The following is a 19,460-nucleotide window of genomic DNA, read 5'->3' on the forward strand; positions in this document are numbered from 1 at the left end:
TGAGGATGTAGCTGAGACGAAGATAGCGTGAACATCTTGGGAAATGTACAGCCATTCAGCTTATGTAGAACAAAGACAATGGGTTGTTTTTTGTGGTGGTGTTTGTTGATTTGTTTTTTGTTTTTAGTTTTTGTAACAATGACCGTAGCTGCCTTCTTTTGCATAGAATTCAGAGCATGAGCACACAGGAAATAGGGCAAGTAGAGCTCAATGTACTGTCAGTGGAAACATAAACAAGAGAGATGCCAATCCAGACAGCCCTTTCAAGGTGTATGGTTTAATGTTCAGATTCAGAAGGATCTGGTGAGTAGGAAGTAGTTAGGAGAGAAATCACTGAAATACAACCTTTTTTCCCCTCTGCCTAGAAAGTCAATTTTATAACCAACACTATTACAACAGATTGTTAAGAGCATGAGTGCAGATATCAAAAGAGGTCTGGCTGTAAAAGCCCTGAGTGCAGTGCAGTCATATTTGCTGTTCTTCCTGTCAGGGTAAATCAGTCCACGTTGCTCCTCATTTCCTCATGCTAAAGTGCTTCTGGTGTTTGAGTTTTACTCTAGTCTGACATCTTTGAGGCACACTGCAGTGTGCAGTGTTGATGCACCTTTGGTTTGAAATTTATGTTTATGTAATCTTGTATGAAGAAATGGAAGACAGACCTATGGCTGTATCAAAGCTTAGAGAATCTGTGTGTGGTTCAAGCTGCAGTCATATTGATTAAACGACTTCTACTTCATTTATGTTATCTACTCTTTGTGAAATGTAAGTGCTTATCTACAAGTGAAAGCTGTACTGTTTTGTGCAGGTTCTCCTCAAGCATATTTAGAGTACTACATATTTCCAGTACTCTTACCCGGAATGACTGAACTTCTGCATGAAGCAAAGAAGGAAAAGTGCTTTGAGGTTAGTTCTTAGTTTGCAGTTCAGATCACTGTCAAGGAGTTACGGCCTTTTATTTCACAGGTTGTGTTTCTTTATGTTGTGCTTGTTTACATGAAAACCGATGACAATACTATGAAATAATATATTGTGAGTTGTTTTGGAGCTAGTTTGCTGGGAGTGGTTTTTTGTCTGGTAATCCAGAATAGATTGTATACCACACACACTTCATCATTATGCCAATGTCTATTCACACCCAATTCTCCTTAAATATTCAGTTGCATCTAGCCAAAGCTGTGTTGTATTTCCAAGAAACGCACTTTCTTTTAGATTACTGTGCATCACTCATTTCAGAGACATAAAAAACTTGATGTTTACTTAATACAGTTCATTTTATTACTCGGTTATTTTTTTTTGGTCTGACATCCTAAGATAGGTATAATTTCTATTTTAGATTTTAAAAGTTCTGTATAAATTAATTCCATTTAAGTGGAAAGCAGGGTATTTAGCATTGATGAGCTTTTGAAAAATGTACTTTTAAAAATATTTGTCTTCTATGTATGTTTATGTATTTCTTCTGCCTGTGTGTGAATGTACCTATAGAGGCAGTCCACTTTGTACATGGGGGATATTTAAGAATACATTAGAACCAGTGCAAAAGAAAGCTCACCGTATCAGCCTAACTCCCTGACCCCCAGCAATAGATTAGGAACTCAGGGTTGTTGGGTTTGCATCATTTCTTCTATTTTCTCCAGCTGTAGAAGTATTTTTTTAATTTCTTCCCCACTTTTTGCCTGTCATCAACAGTTTTCATGCTAATACTTACCTCTTCTTTATTTAATTCTAAATTAAAATGAAAGCTAAGTGAGGATGATTTTGAGATACTAGTGGGTTAATTATCTGAGATCTTGGCATACCTGCACTCCAACTACTGACACTGACTTCCTGTTATAGGTATGTGTATATGTGATAACAGACATCATGGAACAAATTGTAAAAATTACATATGTAGTGTTTGCCAGATGTGCTTAGCACAGCCTAAAATTCCTTAATTCACTTACCAAAAATTCACTTACCATGCTTGACTGGACACTTCAAACTTGTATTTCATATCCAGATCTGTACTTTTAATAACAGTGAGTTATTTCCATTTTTTGCTTTGTCTTTAAAAGATTTGTGTCTGTCTGTGAGATGATTGGTTTTATAGGTACATTTGTGGGCATTTATAATTTGTGATTAATACATGTGAAATAAGAAAGTGGTCAGTGGACGTGTCATTGTGGCTTGACATCTCTATACATTATTCCTGCCATCAATTTTATGTTATCTGGCCAAGAACAAATTGAACATGTATATTATTCATCACACTTTAATGAAATTTATATTGATTCAGATTTTGTTTGGAGGAGTAGATATTGTCTAACAAAAAAAGCATGTTTTGAAGCTGCCTTAAAATACAGTCCTAAATAAGTATTACATATATTTGAAGGCAGTAGAGCAGTGCTTTATACAGAAGTATTCTTAGAAATACTTTAGCTTTAAACTTAGCACAAATCTGAGATTACTTTGTCCTTTTTCAATCTGAGATATTTTGCAGAGGTTCTGTGGTATATATATTGATTGTCCTCAGAATAGATTTTTGTATGCTTCTGCGCGTCGCTTTATAGAAAACTTCAAAAAAGTCAAATGCCAAGTTTAAGCAATTATTTTCTAATATCTAGAAACATCATAAAAATTAGCAGAGTGGTTTTTGTGGTTATATGCAGAAGTCCTGATATTGAGGAAGGAAATTTAGGAAAGCAAGTTTATGCCAGATGATCATTTTCCACTGTGGCATCGTTTCCTTCTTTTTTTGAACAATAGCGAGTAAAACAACAGCTCTCAATCCTTGCCATATAAACGAATATTTGTGTTCTTTTCCGTTACTAACCAGGTGCTTGTACTTGGACATTCTGTTTCCTTTTCTGACTTAAATGCATAATTTCTAATTGTACTGTTGTTTTGTAAGAAATATGTTGTTCTGTATGAATTCGAAGGAAAAAACTATGCCACATCTTATATTAAAGTGGTTGTTGCAGTGGCTGGTACTGATTTTTAGGATAAAAAAACAACCCTTAGAAAGCTCAGAGGAAGCTGAGAGCAGGGAGAAAGATTCCTGTGATAAACACAGTGGAAATAGCTTCAAAAATAGGAAGAGAACAAAGAGTAAAAAGATTCATGGAATTCATGAGAGAAAAAGAGAGCAACATGATTAATTGTGATTAAGGTAACTGAAATTGTAAAGGATGAGAGCAAAATATGGGATTTGAATTCTGGCTAGACATGAGTCATTAAAGCCCCTTTACAAAGGGCAGCTCCAATAGAATAAACCAGAGGAAGATAAATGGAAGAAGCAGTGCAAAAAAGAGGGGAGTAGTTGAAATGATGGCAGGCACTGCTGTGTGAGCCTGGGGAAAGAGAGAGGGAATGGTGGTGGGGGAGCAAAGAGTGGATTGTTGATGAGAGCACTAAAGGTCTTCACGTGTTAAAGGGATTGAAGAAAATGGGATAAGGGAGTTTGGGTCATGGGAACAACAGAGGAAGTCAAGGTAGAGATCAGAAAAGACACCTGTCTGGAAGGGAAGAATTACAGAATCAGAAGGGAAGTGCGGAAAAGGAAAGTAGTCATCTATGTAAGAAAGCAGTCTGCAAGGTCTTACTTGCAAAGTGATGGAACAACTTAAACATTTGATTTGTAATAGGCTTCTTTTCATTATATAGTGAGTACACATGAGAAATCTAAAAGCAAAACCCTAGTAAAGCTGCCAGCTGCCAGATATATCTGCAGGCTTCAAATGAACTGGGAGCAGTCTGCAGGAGCTTCATTTTTAAATGAGAGATTTAAAAGAGACCTATTAGATTGTCCAGTGCATTCCCTTGCTGATTTTTTTTTTCTATTGTCATTTGTCCTGCGCTTTATCATGTCTGCTTTCAAAAGTCTCTGGGGAAAGATATTTTATTAAATCTTTTATTTCATGAAACTTGAGTAATGCATTCATTTTTCAAAATAAAGACTGAACAAGGTTTGAACATTTTTATTTTCATAGCTATGGTTTTTCTCTCTTGTTGGCAATTGCAGAAAGAAATTGCTGTGACAGACTATGTGGAATATATTATATTTTAAAGTATGTTAAATGAGGGAAAGCAAATGGAAGAAGATCATCTGATGTCTCTGGAATCTCCCCATCACCAATATTTTTGCATTATTATTACCAAGCACACTGAAGATAGGAACATGCATTCTGATCATAAATAGTTAATAAAGATTTCTACAGGTTAACAATGTGCATTGTGCAGATATTTCCTGTGTTTATCTTGATTCTCGTGGCATAGGAGGAATGTGTCAAAGACAGGTCAATTTATGTCATTCTTTCCCTTCTGTAAATGTTGACTGCTGTGCAACTCAAGATTTAATTGACTAGCAGAGTGAGCTGTTTCCTGGCAGGAAAAAGAAAAAAAAAAAGAAAAAAAAAAAAAAGAAAGGATTTAGACTGAATCACTCTCTGATAAGCTCACTGAATCTGACAAGGATAGGCTAAGATGAATTTGATTCACTGATAACTGCTTTGACAACATTATTCTGATCGTTTTTCTTCCCATTGCAAAGGAACTTAAAACAGATTAAATTACTAATGCTAGATTAAATTTCATTTTCTTGACAAAGCATAGAATTTGGCTTCAGAAACAATTCATTGAATAATGGATCCAGTTTTGTACTGGGCTTGGGAATATCTACATCAGGACAATCAAGCAGTGTTTTCAGATTCTGTTCAAGTGAAAGTCATCATGTAAAATAAGCTGCAGAAATCTCCCTAGTAAAGGGTGTTGGTATCTCAAAACATAGGTGTTTGGCATTCGTACTGATAAGTGAGAAAATTCCTTGGAGAGACATACATGTTCTACGCAGCCAAGCATTGTAGTGGAGCTCTCCATGAACCCCAGAACTTTTGTTTGAAGCCTGAAAAGGGATGTGGAGTTCAGGACTGAAAGGAGTTCTGTAATCTCCTCATTCTGTTCTCCCACTTACCTTTAAGGCAGTTTTCTTTCTTTTCTGTGGAAGACTATCTGTATGTCTACCTATGGTAAGATTTACTTAGAAAAGTAGGTGCTTTCTGGGGTGTTGTCTAGGGATGCTGTGCTGTCTACCTGTGAACTTCACTGTCGTCATCCCCTAGTTATGTGACCGCCCTGCATCCTTCACTGGATGCAGTCAGGATCTTAAAGAACTTTCCTCATCCACTTCAGGTGTGGCTGTGATACAAAGTGATTCTATGTTGCACGCTAAATCTCAAACCTTGAGAGAATGGCAGCACTTCTTGTGTGCCTTGCTCTTCACATGCCCTTTTTTTTTTTTTTTTTTTTTATCGTTTTTATGCATTGATCTCTAATTGCATAGTTATTCTGATTTCTTAGCAAGTGGCAGTATTTCCATCATTTCTTGCAGTTCAAGGCTCCAACCTTTTTCATGACATCTAATGGTTTTCACTAACATGTTTGACCAGTAAGAATTGTTTTCCTAGAGTAATGATTTCAGTTTATACTCCCATCTGACGTGGTGTTACCTTCTGCGTGGGAATAGGCTTTCTTTCTTCCAAATGGCTGCTAGTTTAATAAAGTACTGATTGTCTCTCTTCAGCAGTGGCTAAATATCTTTTATCCTTCACTCTCTGGCTGTATATGTCTGTTACACATCTTGTGTAAGAGGGATCCTGAACAGATCAGTTAATTCTGACCAGCAGTCTAGATTATATTTTCCATGCTATGGAACCACACCTGGTGTATGAAAAGAAGAATAAGCACCTGTAGTCATTTGTACACTTTATTTGCAAGGATGGAATGCAAAGAGGAAACCTCCAGGAAAAGACAGGCTTTAATTCTATACTGATCAAAATTCTTGCTTGGTATTTTGATCTCAAAAGGTATTTTGTAGTATGTAGTGCAGTCCAGTTGAACAGGTCCTGTTCAATTGAGTCTGCAGTTAAATGCTGCATCTGGACTACCCAACAGGAAATTTTGTGTGAGCAGCCATGCAGCGCGCTGTCGTGTGTACGTATGCACAACACCTGCAAGTTTCCTCTATGCAAGAGGAAACAATGTTCCATCAATGTCCTTTCAAATCCTTGGAAATAATGAAGTAATTTAAGTATGATGATAGAGCTTTGAACAAATGGCAAGTAGACTTACAACATATTTTCATGTAAGAGTTCTGTTAATTTCTTTGCATTGAGGTTGCCACTAAAGGAGATTACCCTTCAGAGACATTTCTTTCAGCTATACTACAGTGAGTATCAAGATTACATATGTAAAATTTTCTCACTCATTTTTTGACTTGGCTTGACATTATAACTTGACATTTTAGCATTTCACAAAAGGTTGAAGATTTTGGCTGAGCCACTGACTGTTGGCAATAGCAGTATTTAAGGAGACAGAGTAACATCCCATATATTTTATTTAATAAAAACAGTCAGTTTAGCATCTGTTCCTTTCCGCTAGTAAAAACATGTGACTTATCCAAAGATAATAAATAATATGAAACTATCTTCTATCTTTAGAGAAAAAGGACCAAATTTATTGCCTGTGATTTCCTAACGGAGTGGTTATACAAGTAAGTTAATCATGGCTTTTGCTGTTAATATATGTCCAGTGGCTCAAAGACAGTAATTTCTAAATGGAATAGCTGCTCTTTAAATTAATATTAATTGCTTTCTTTTTCTCTTGTTTGTTTGTTTGTTTTAATCAGCCACAATCCAAGGAGGAAAGATGAGTCATTCACAGAGTTCTTTTCTATCCCCTTTGTTCACGACTGGCTAAAGAACCAGTAAGTTATTGCAGTAGTCAGAGTAATCTCTCCTCTTTTTATTCTTTTCCTCCAGTTATTACAAAAATGTACTATGGTTTGAGTGCATTATATTTTTTCCACTCTAAATGCCCTCTACTTTGTGCAGTAAAGAACTATATGATCCTTTCTAACTTGGTAGTGTATTGTTTACAACATCTTTTTTGCCTTAGGGTTGTTCACGGATAAGTTGGTTTAGAATTCTTAAACATCAATTGTTAAACAGAGCAGGACATGCAAATAACCTGGTAGTATTATGAGTATCACTGTAATCAGGAACAAAACAGTGTTTTTAATGCTGCCTCCTGCAGTGGAAATCTTTGAGGAAATACGATCTAGAAGTTCTTCTTCTAACTGTAAGCAGCTGTTTTAAAAGTACTTGTAGTAATCTTTGGCATTAGTATGCATTTATGCCCATATGTATGACTTTGCACTTGAGTAATGAGCACTTGTTTCAGCAGTCTCGACCCCAGGTTTCTCATTATTCCCTCAGAACCCACCTACCTAGCAATTTGAAACATTTGTTACTGTTCTTGAGGTTTCACTTTGTTTTACAGTGCAGCTGTGGTATGAAAAAAAGAAAAAAGTACAGCCCAGGGTGAGAGAATAAAGAAATTGAGGAGGTCAGATTTGGGAGAAAGTTTCCTGTTAAATACTTAATTGGAGACTAGATTGGTCGTTGGTGAAAACTTAGAGATGAATGTCACTGTAGGCATGTTTGAGTCTTTGTGCTACGTAAGTGGAAGTTGAGCTTTCTTGTGAAACAGAATCCTTTGGAGAGACTTAGAACCTTGAGTCACTGACCCAGCAAGAGGAAAGCTCCTTGGTATATTCTGGTTTTTGGAAGCAAGTTGTAAAGTGAGGCATGGACAATTAACTCTGGCTATCTTAAGGACAGTCATGTCATCAAAGCTGCCTAGGAAGCTTCTGCACTAAGGGAGCCGTTGGGGGGTGACCCATTTCATCTCAACTGTGTTAGCTTCAGGTACCTTTACTGTATCATACTGCCCAGCTGCTGTTGTTCGAGCCTTGTGTGGTGCCTCTAAAATTTTCTAATTTCTAAAATTCACTAGATGGTCTTGCCAACAGAATTCCTAATTAAGGCAGTAATTTTGGAGTTGTGAAGCTAATTATGAAATGCAGTGAGGTTGTCATACTGATTTCCTAAGCATACTAAGAGCCTTTGGACAGTAAGGCAATTTGATACCGCTGAATGGTTGGGGTGGATATCTATGCATAAAATAAATGTCTAAGTTCACAGTTTAACAAATATCCCTCCTAGAAGTAAAGCTAACCTACATTGTTCCTTGCCCTCTCCTGTTCTTCATTCCAATTTGCTTCTAGTCAACGTGATAGCACCTTGTTTGATAGTATGCTTGGTTATTCTGACCAGAAACCTCCTCCGAGTTAAAAATATCTCTGCCAAATATGATAGTTTTGTATAGCTCTTTAAAATGTAGATCATTTCTCCAATCTGGTTCACTTGGGAGTCAAACAATCCTTTGCATTGGCACAAAAGAAAGATTAAAATGAAGAGCTCAGGCCAAGGTGAAGAAAGCAAATGAGCCGGTAAGATGTAGTGGTGGTGGCAGGAACTGCTTAAGTCAGCTTTGCCAACAAGAGAATACACTGTGGAATCACAGTCTGAATGACTCATAGCTTCTGCTAGGACTTGTGCTCCTAAATAACATAGTGACAGCTCCACAAGGACACTGACGTGTCAAAGTATTTTTTAAATTTATATGCATTTGGTCTCCAGTCCTCTGAGCAATGAGGCCTTCACAAATAATTTATTGAAAAGCAATTCTAGTGTGAACACACCTTGCAATTACAGATTTCTTAACAAATATTGCTTATGAAGTAAGCATCACTATTGTGAAATGAAAGATAGAAATATTAAATGAGAATTTGTTATTATGTTCTTCTGGGTAAGTTATAAATAATTTATTATTTTATCCTCCTAGACACAACAGTTAGAATGTGATTGAGTCTCTGTATTTTATTGTCATTTCTGTTTTTGTCTGTAATTGTTATCTTTTTTTTTAGTATATTCCATACTTGACTATGACTTTTTTGGCTCTCCTCCAGTGCCTCCAGTTCTTCTTTGCAGCTTTTTTTTTTTAAGAATAGTCAAAGTCATGGTCTTATGAGCCTCACTTCCCATACTGTGTGTTTCTAAGTGAGATCCTCCAGCTGAGTTTCCCTTTAGGAGACCTGAAGTCAGCTTCCAGAATTTTAAATTCAAACATTGTTGCCTTAAAAGTTGGTTGTCGTAAACTGGTAAAATTACTTCAGGTTTATTTTCAGCTTTAGTATTTACAGTAATTGCTATGATAGCAGTACATAAAAGCCCTAGTATACTTACACTGTCTTCACTGTGCTCAGGATAGTACTAGTAGCAGAGACGACATATGAAGGCTGCTCCAAAAGCAATGCCTCCTATTTCATTAGTTTGGCCCATGATGTCAGAGGCAGTTGTTGGTGCTATGGCAGTAGAGGTGGAACCTTCCCCCCTAGGAAGGCTCTTGTTCATCACTGATAAAATTGTGCAGCTAGTGATGGTGTCTGTGTTGAAAAATAATGTTTTGTAGCTGAGAATTTGCCCTATTAAATGGTGTAATTTTGCTCTTCATGACTGTTGTAGTTCACGAGGAATAAATATGGGGCATTGCTTTTGGAGCCACCTAGATATTATATCCCTTTGGAATCCTTGATTATTGAAGCAGATTTCATAAGCAATAGAAGGAGCAGCCTCCACACTGACTGTTAATCTACATTTCACTCCCAGGAGAGCACAAGACGTTTATGTTGCATTGAAGGATAGCTGTGCCATTTAGAGGACAGAAAACTGAAGTTTTAACAAGCAACTAACAAAAGGTTTTGGAAACTTACTGGAATATATCCCTATCTTACTTTCAACACCACTGGTATATTCAAATGGAATTAATGTAATTAAAGCCTACGTGTTTTGCTTTCCTTCTTTAAATGCGCTAATAAGCAACGCTGTTGTCTTCTGTCAGTATTTTCTAGATGTTCAACCACATGTAACCAAACTCTGTACATGAGACTGAATCATGGAGAAGTCAAGCTTGATCTGTGTTTATGCCCTAATCCCACTTAAACTTTGCTTTTCTAGCATAGGCTGCATCTTTATTCTGAGCATTATGGGAATGTCATGGGAATGTCTTAAGCCTATTAAGGAAAGAAATAGAAAACAATAATAATTTTAAAAATCCAAAGCATTCCATTGCACTGATAAGTTTTGGTATTATAAAAGCCTGATGTTAACTGAATTTAATAACATGACAATATTTTTCAAGTTTATCTTCAACCCTTACACTCACTGAAAGATAAGTATGTATATTTTTCTGGCTGTTGAGGATTAATCTTTGCATATGCACATTACAGGGAATTCAGGATCTTTTATAAACATTTGTTCACAAGGGTTGTTTTATCTGCATTTCCTAATTTTCTGTATAGAGGTATTTACTGGATATTCAGTTCTGAAGGATACATTTCCTCATTTAATGTCTGTGTGTATGAAAACAAATGTGCATCCATAGAGCAAATCATTTATCTTTGCTTTAATGAAGTGGACAGATCATATATATATCTACAAATGATTGCTAAATCTGAAGTAGTGGCTTTCTGCCAAATGTCTGTTTGTACATATATACACATTGATTTTGCTTTTTTTTTTCCCCCTTTACCCACCCCCAATACTCTAATTAGAAAAGCCTGCTGGTCTCAGCTGCCTTTACAGTTGACTTCATTGTCAGTTCTCAGATGGCCAATAGGGGTAATTTTGCATGGGTGACTGATTTCTTTCTTTCCTTAATGTGCCCATTTTCTACAGGCTTTGCTTTCTGCAGACAGTTTTATTTCTCTTGTCTGTCTCCAAATTAGCCCTATTTGGTATATATTTAGTTTGCATTATGTTTTCTCTTTAATTTTCCTTAAAAATTTGAACCTTAAACTTTTTGATGTGATGAGCAGCACTTTTAATTTTATTAAGAGGGAAGTCAGACAAATACATCTGTATGGATTTTATTCTGCGTGGATCCAAGTAAAGAATTGACATTGCAGTAATGTGGCAGAATTCAAGTTAATGAAGGATAAAATTTTGACTTAAAAGAGGATTGTGTATTGGAAAATTGCATTGTCAGAACTTCACAAACTTTATGTATTAAATATTTATGTCGTGTAATGGTGCTTTATGAGGTTGAGGTTTTATGGCTACAAATCCTGATGCAGTGTCATAACTTGCCTTAATTTATCTAAAGATTGTCCAAGTGGCAATGAAAAATTCAGAACATATTGGTGGTTTGTGGCATCTTAATAATGCTACTAGAGTACTATTGGAGACTAGTTTTGCTGCTGTTCCTTTTTCATATTCTGCAATATTTTTCTGCTACAATTATAGGTAATACATGCACAGTATTGTCCCCATTCTGAGGCCTTTGCATAGAAGGAAGAAACAGCCCAAGTTAAATTGTATGTAGAAGGTATTTTTTCCTAAAAGCCTTGAAAGTGGAAGAAGCTGCAGCTCTAAACTGTTGGGTTTCCCAGCACCCTGGGTATGGAGGTGGAGGGAGGGTTGCATATCTAGCCTACATTCATGTGTTTTACATCAGATCTGTTCATCATTGTATGTTGTCAAAACCAATTAATCAAGCTAAAATTTACTACTTGTTAGTTTTTGTTAAAATTGTAAGAGGCAGAAATGGGGCAGATGATTTAAAAGTGAAATGTTTGCCTTGTTCATGACCTATAGCCAATACTTGAGTTATTCAAGATACAGAAGTGTGATCCTATGAAGCTGTGTAAGATTCAGAGAATGGAGGTAGGCAATAGGGGTCTAAATCTATTTATTTATTCATTCATTCATTCGTTTATTTATTCTTCACTTAACTATTGATACTATCGAGGAGCCGTTAGTTACAGAAAGTAATAGGAGGTCAGACAGCAAGAGTCACTCTTCAAAATGTCAGCTCATTTGCACGTCCTTACTTCAGGAGATTAAATTTGCCCTTGCCCACATTCACAATTCTTCAAAAATGTGCCTTCCATATAATGCACAGAATTGCTTACTTATATACTGTAAGGAATTTTTTGTTCCAATGCTTTTCTCTTATTACAGTGTATTTAGATTACTGCATGTTTTCATGTTTTATCACAATGCACTATGCTTCATTATGCACCCAGCCTGCCCTGTGGAAGTGTTCCAGGAGTACTTTTGTCAATTGTTTCTGGGAATCTTCCCCTGCAAACTTCTGAGGCTCATGCAGGGACAGTGTAACATGTGATTAATGTACCTAATTAGTTTTAAATACCAGCTCAGATAAATTGGTACCTTGGTCTCCCTTTTTTACCAGCAGTTTTCTTCCTCTTGTTCTTTGTTGTTTTGGTGGGTTTTTTTGGTTCTGTTTTGTTTAGGTGTAAATAATCTTAAATCTTAGCAGTATCTATAAGAAGAGCTTCGGGATTCTATTTATTTATTTATTTATTTTTGAGATGAAACAATACCTTTGACATGGAAGAAGCACACTATGAAGGCAGGTGCTGCTGTAATATTTCTACATTCTCTGGGTGGGAATAAGAAGTACTGAAAATATAAAAGATGGCTTTGATTGTTCAGGCCACCATCTCATTTGAGTACTTCCCAAACTTGATCAGAATCCTCTTTTAGGACTTAAGGAGATCACCGCATTCATTTATTTTGGTGTCTTATGTATTTCTTCCAATTCTTTGTTCTGTTATTTTGTCCTTTAGATCAGGAATTCTGCCATGACTCTGTCATTGCCTGTGTTCATACATGATACCAATACTCAAGAACGGTAATCATCACAGTTAGATAGAAGGTGGAATGGCTTAGGCTGTTTGGTGTGCAGTGGCTGTTATCTTGAAACTTGCAAGCCTCCAGAAGAGGGACCTGGTGCCTCTTTGCAAGTTTACTTCATTATTTCAAGAGAACAGCTTTCTAAAGAGAGAAAACCCCCTGGCAACTGCACTTACCTGCGCTCCCTCCTGCACTCCGTCCTGCACAATTACCAAGTCCTGAGTTAAGCATAGTGAAAATTGCCCTCCATTAAATTTCTTTCTTACATTTACTTTTCAAGGAAGGAATCGGGCCTATCTGTAGTACAGAGGGGAGTGTAAGAACAGCTGGGGCTTCCAGACATGACTGCATAACAATACCGACTGTATGCAGAGCCCTTTGTGGGACTGTGAGCCTCCATGTCAGCTTGGCTGTTTTGTTGTCAGTGGAGGTTCTTCCCTGCCCTTTCTGAGAGCTTGCTGGGAAGCCTAGCTTCTCTCCGGGGGGAAACAAGACACACAACATCAGTGAGAACCTCTCCCAGTACCTCACGCATCTGTTTAATGAAGTCTGTTTTGGACCTTCTGGGAGGTAAATTTCACCTGTGTGCTGTGGTGTAAGTAAAAAGTATCTCACGTGGTCAGGATCTGTAAAGCTCGATTGAGCACAATGCAAGAAATGTGTTTCCTGAAATGTAACTGTCCTCTGGTCAGCGTCTGCTTTATTCATGTTTGGTAAATTGTAGTACTGTGGACAGTCGTTTTATTGATTCTCTTTTACAGGTACAACTTTATGCAATATATCACATACATATATCAAAATAGATACTTAAATCGTAATCAAAGACTAAATAAGCAGAAGATAGCTACTGTGCATTTTGCTGTCAGTTTTAATCTTCTTGGAATCATGCAGCTGTCTTCTGCCACAGATGACATATTCCCTCTTTTCCTAGCTCGGTGCTGATGGGTGATTACCTCTGTTCAGACTCTATTTTTATTTGACCTGAAGCCAACTGTGTATATTCACTTAGACAAAAATGGACCTGGCATGACTTTTGTTCTCTAAAGCTGCCCTGCTAAAGTGATTGATATTTCAGAAGTGATTGATATTTGCCACTAGCTGTCACACTGAAAATGAAGTCCCGTACTTCTTGCTTGAATTTATATTGGTTTCTTAAATACAGTGTTAGATTATAAATGAGACGTTTTTATAATTTATAAATGAAAGCAATGGAATGCTATAGTTGGCCTTGCAGGCCAGGGGGAATCTCAGTCTGTTCCTTAGAGATGTACTCGTTCTTAGGAAACTTCAGTGTCTTTCATATGACTGCTGTGAAGTGGGTCTCTGTAATGTAGGTCTTTCAGTGTGTTTCGCACTGTAAGATTTTGTTTCCAAGAAGATCAAAAATAGAACAGTGAATGAAAGCCTATCAGCCAAAACAGCAGAATCTAACTTTGTGTTTTTAAGTCTAATTATGAGAAGCAGTTAGCTCAGGAAGCTTTGCTTCTCTTGCACATGCAGTTTCCCTTGAGCAGCAGAAATGCTAATTAATGCTCATAGAGCTAGCACTGTTTTACTTAGTGGAGCGAATTTCTTCATTTTTGCTTTATTTCCATTCTTCCAAATAGTCTGAGGTTTTCTTTCCCATGAAAATAAATGTACCCAAGAGCCGAGTAACAAGATGATGAGAGCGGTGCAGCTGAGTGTGCCAGCCCGAATGATGCAGTCAATGCAGCACGAGGTTGTGCTCTACGTGGAAATACTCCTTCAGTGAAGATAAGCTCTAAGAGAAAGGCCTTGGAGAGCACAGGAAGCTTACCAGGGCAGAGACAAAGAGAAATGAAATTAAATGGAAGGAAAATGTAAGCTGTCAGACCTTCTAGCCTGAACTGTAATGTATTTAAAGATAGGTTTCGAAAAGAAATAGCAGAAGTGGTGTTCTAGCCACTAAGTGTAGGACTGGATAGATTGGTTACTTATGGTCTTTGTAGTACATGGCCTCTAGTATTGTTAAAGCAGAGCTTAAGCCTGATACTGACAAAAACATATTTTGTACTTAAATCCAAATTATTGCTTCATCCAAACTCCTCATGTTGTGGTCTTCTGAGTCAAAGCTGTGCTGCTGTGTCCCATGCAGGGAGAGTGGCTCTTAGCGCCATTCTAACGCTGCCAACTCCACTAATGGTATTTTCATGAGTTGCAACATTGAAGTCTGTAAATACTATATTACATTTAGTACAAAAGAAAGCTGTATAAATTAATGTCTTCTCCATCCAGATTGGTATTTCTTAAATCAATGTGTGTGATACATAAATCAACTTTCATAGAAAATGACTTTTGCAAAGCAAGACTTGATATCATGATTTGAGTTTTTATTAGTGATGTCTGAAATGTAGGTATTGCTTAGGGTACTTCTCAGTCATCAGAAATGCAATACATGCAATAATTATCATTTTTTTAATTTTTAGTACATTCCACTTAAGTGAAATCATAATGTAGCTGTAGGTAGTAAAATAGATTGAAGTTGTACAATTTTAACAATTAGGTTATAAACATTTGTCATAAATTTGTTTGTTGTTACATGCATGCTAAAACCTCCTTTGCTTTACAAATGACATGTTTCCAACACCTCTTGCTCCCCTCCCACTGCAAGCCCAAACCCCACTGTAATGGTAGCAATTCAGAATCCACATAGGAAGAGTAAGAAAGATTACTGTGCTTTGCATTCCATTACCTTATTATTATTTTAAGGAAGAAATGATTGTAGCATACATAGAGTATATTTTAAAGGAGAAATAACTGCACCTTTTATCTTAGAGCATGTTTCAGGCTCCTGAGCAACCTTTTTTATAAAACATATTGCTAAGGAATAAAGTAATGTACTTTTGAAGGCCAGTCTTTTACAATTTTTATTTTTTTTTTTAATTTAGTCCCAGGCAACCATTGCCTCTGTCTTTCTTCCTATCAGAAGAAGAAGCAAGCATAATAATTCAGGCATTCTGGAGAGGTTATCGGGTAAGAATAATCTATAATTACTTTGCTTGATGTTGAATCTGTAGGACTGTGAAGGCCCTAGGGAAAATCCTTACATAAATTTTAAGTAGAGGATACTATAAATAGCTGTTGAGACCCTCATGGTTCATTGACTTTGGATGTTGCTCTGCCTTATGCCTAGTGACTACAATCTTTTCACAGGCATTTACACTGATGTAATCTTCCTGTTTTTCTCATGAAATCCACAGTGATTCAAATTTCAAAATACTGAACAATTTACATTTTGTCTTTGGCAAGTTGCTAAAATGTTATTTTGTGTCATTTAGAGTTATACAGAGTGAGTGAGTGTAGGGGTGTATAGAAGATCAGTGAGGTCTGTTCAGAAATAGAAGCGTATAGAAACAAAGATGGTAACACTGAGACAACAAATGAGACCAGAGAGGAATGGGGGCTGTTCTTCAGATGATGCAAAGCTTACTAGTGAACCAGCGCTAATGCACTCCCCAGTGTAAGGGGGAAAAGCAAGGCCCTTGAGTACGTTATGAAGAAAATTGGCTATTGCTGTTATTTTGGAGTGTAACAGTAGTGCTAAGCCTAGGATAAGATACAAATTATTTTGAAAATCCTGAGGAGATTCTGGCAAGCTTTTCTTTCTAAGGCTCTAAAACCGTCATGATTTTAGAAAAAATGGACTTAGAAATCATGTGACAAAAGTGTCTTTGACTGCCTTTATCATAGCTTAAGGCTGTAAATAGCTTCTGCTATCATGATAGTCTCACTGTGATCTGTCTATACATCTGGTGTTCTCTAAATCACGTTCAGAATAAAACAATCTCTGTTAATTTTTTCTGTCCTATTTTAACAATCGTGAATATATGAGTTCCTATTATAAAGTGCCATGCAGGCAAAAATGGTGAAATATCCTGAGATGATCTTCTTGACTGATTTTTGACACTTTGTATTTGTTTGTTTTTCTTGATTTTTGTTTTTCTAAACAAGATGGCGTTGACTCTAACATTAATTAGCACTGACAGTATCACTGCAGGCATCCTTGCAGTGGAGTATTACAAAGGCATACATCCAATAATAGTGAGCTGAGCCCCACATGGTTGCTCAGATACCTTGTGCTTCTACCAGACATTCTGAAGGGCACAATCCCTTCTCATTTTGTTAACTTTAAAATTTTCAGCATAGCATTTATCATTTGAAACTGATTCCTAGAAATGAGAGAGGAACTGTAGCATTAAAAAGAGACATTGAAAATCAAGTGTTCTATGATATGATTCTATGTAAATAATTCAGACTATAAAATTAACAGTTACGTACTTTAGCTTATTAGAGATGAAAAAACTTGGACTTTTAAAAACTAGAACTTAAAGTGAGAATAAAAAATCAAAATAATTTGTAGCAAGTTATTCTGCAGGGTTACATGTTATCTTTGAGCTTATAAGTTAAGCAAACACTGTTTAAATGAGAATTCAATGCAGTAATGATAGAGTCTGAAAAATTAGAGGAGAATTTAGATGTTTTTCCTTAATATAAATAACTCTGATATGAACTTTCTAAGTTTATATTATTGTTATTATTTATAAATGATCTCATATAAAATATGAGAAAACAGAGCTGGTTATTTTCTCTGACACATCCTGTTTGAACTCACTGTGTTTCAGATGCTTCATTAGCCACGCTGATCTGGACAATGGACTTTATTACTTGCATAGCTGGCTAAGCATCTCATCTTCTCATATATTTCTCTTATTTCTGCACATCTGGCTGTCTGCCTGTGCGCAGGAATCATAAAAACAAAGCTGTCAGTCACTGAGGATTTTTCTATATGAAGGAAAAAATCATATAGATATACCACTTTCTGGTAATAAAAGATAACTTGAAAAACTACATTCATCCTTACCTAGACCAGAATTTAGAGAAATCCTTGTTTTGGTAATAGATTGCTCTCCACAAAGCCTTTGCTATGATCTTTCATACAAAGACATTTGTTTCAAATTCAAGACAAATTCTGTACTACAAAGCAGATACTGTATGAGAACTGCTGAATCAGGGCCTGAACCTCTGATTGATCACCTGAGGCGAGCCATGAGGCAGCCCTGGGAGCACAGGTGAAGGTGATTCAGCTGTGCTGCTGGAAGGGTGGAGCCTGGCTGCGCCTCTCCCAGACCCATTGAAGAGCTGACTGCAAGTGGGGAAGGATCTCTGCTGGAGATTCTCTCTGCTGGAGTTTCATAAGTGAACCCAGGAATATGGGTAAGCATCCTGTCTTTTCTGCTCTGGTGTAATAAATGCGTAGCCAAGCTCTCTGGTACATCTCATGACATCTGTATATTCATTGATTGTACAGATACAAAAGCACCAGGCCACACACTGAAATGCAAACAACAATCTAGTTGCTTTTATAACAGTTTTCTGGTTTAAAAGGAAAAAAGCTGACAAGATAGTGGAATGTTAGATTAGGACCTTAGCAGAAGAAAATTACAGTAAGTGATGTTAGCTGTTATAAGCACAGCCTAGCAGGAAAGGGAAGGTGCTTTCTGGGTGCAGAGCTTGCCTTGCAGGGAGGTGCAGTTGAGCAAACAGGCATTTGCTGCCATCACCTCCATTGTTTTTCTGGAGATCTTGTTGTTGGTTTACAGATATGAAGGCTCACTCAAAAGAAACTCTAATTCAAACCTTCAGTTTCCCATTCCTATCAGAAAAAGTCTCTTAGTTCCAGGACCAAACAAAGGAATATTCGGTAATCAGTATACTTCAAAGGAGTAATGATAATCTCATTTGTTGCTTATACATGAGACATACAAATGAGACACAAAAGCAGTCTGGCTTGGTTCTCTGAGGAGGTCAAGAAAGAAGATCTCGAGAGGTCTTTGTGAGGCAAGCAGCTGGAATAAAGCTTTTGACAGCTATTTCATCAAATATCTTTATTTTTACTTCTCACGTTCTCTTCTATTGACATCCAATTTATCTATCATGGGCCAAGGCAGTATTCCAATGTCTAATGAAAACCCTTGACTGGTAGGTATCAATTTTCCAGGCATGTCTCCATTTCAAGAAGGTAAATTTCACCCTTCTACTGCAGAATATATGCTTACTGCTACTTATTTCGTGGGATCTTTTTATCTTTATAATTTGTATAACTTATCTAGACTGACAGATTTCTTCATTAATAGAATTTCCTCTAATGTTTCCAGCAAAAGCATCCTTCCACTGTTCTGACACGTTTTTACCTAGCATTGAACAGAGAGTATTTGTCTACGTAAATCCTGAAGTATTATAAAGCTTTAACTGTAGCTTAAGCTGTTCTATGTAAACATATTGGTCAAGCAAAAGTTAATTCAGAATGGAACTCTTACAGAGTGTTCTTGTGCTTTTGCTGCCATAGGTTGTTCCTTTCCAGTAAAGTGTGGCTACTGGTGAAGGGTCAGATCTAGAAGGTCACCTGAATATTTGCTGTTCTTTACAGCAAGTGTAGATTCTGTCCATGTGATTTGAGTTTTTAAAGAGAAATGTTATGTTTGCTCTCAGTTCATAGCTGGGCTGCTGATCTACAGGAAAGACATCAGTTGAACAATACTTGAGCCATTGATTACTTACCTGGAGTTTTGGCTGCTGAGTCATGGCTTTTTAACCATAGAATTGCACTCTGATTACAAATAGGCTACATTCTGTGAAATTATCATGAATATGCTGAATTAGAGATCCTGAAGAATATTTAGAACATGAGGATAGGATTCCGTTCAGATCCTACTGCCTATGCTCCTTTTTCTTTCTCATTTCTAAAAAATCTCTTTGTCCTGGGAGTTCGTGTTCCTGCTCGGATTTCATATGGGACCTTGGAGTATCTAATTCTGTCTGACTATGCCTTTCTTTATCTCAGAGCCC

The 19,460-nt window shown here is 36.8% G+C and overlaps 1 protein-coding gene across 2 annotated transcripts in view; it reads left to right on the forward strand.

Annotated features, from left to right (window-relative positions):
- Positions 1–19,460, forward strand: part of IQCK (IQ motif containing K) — a 53,269-nt gene that overhangs the window by 5,511 nt on the left and 28,298 nt on the right. For both annotated transcript variants that reach the window (XM_052679837.1, XM_052679839.1), the window contains exons 4-7: positions 806–903; positions 6,471–6,523; positions 6,659–6,736; positions 15,503–15,587. In XM_052679837.1, coding sequence (XP_052535797.1) covers positions 806–903; positions 6,471–6,523; positions 6,659–6,736; positions 15,503–15,587 — 314 coding nt within the window. The remainder of the gene's footprint in view (positions 1–805; positions 904–6,470; positions 6,524–6,658; positions 6,737–15,502; positions 15,588–19,460) is intronic.

Source organism: Tympanuchus pallidicinctus, unplaced genomic scaffold (genome assembly GCF_026119805.1).
Source record: "Tympanuchus pallidicinctus isolate F22 unplaced genomic scaffold, pur_lepc_1.0 scaffold18, whole genome shotgun sequence".
Lineage (NCBI taxonomy): Eukaryota > Metazoa > Chordata > Aves > Galliformes > Phasianidae > Tympanuchus > Tympanuchus pallidicinctus.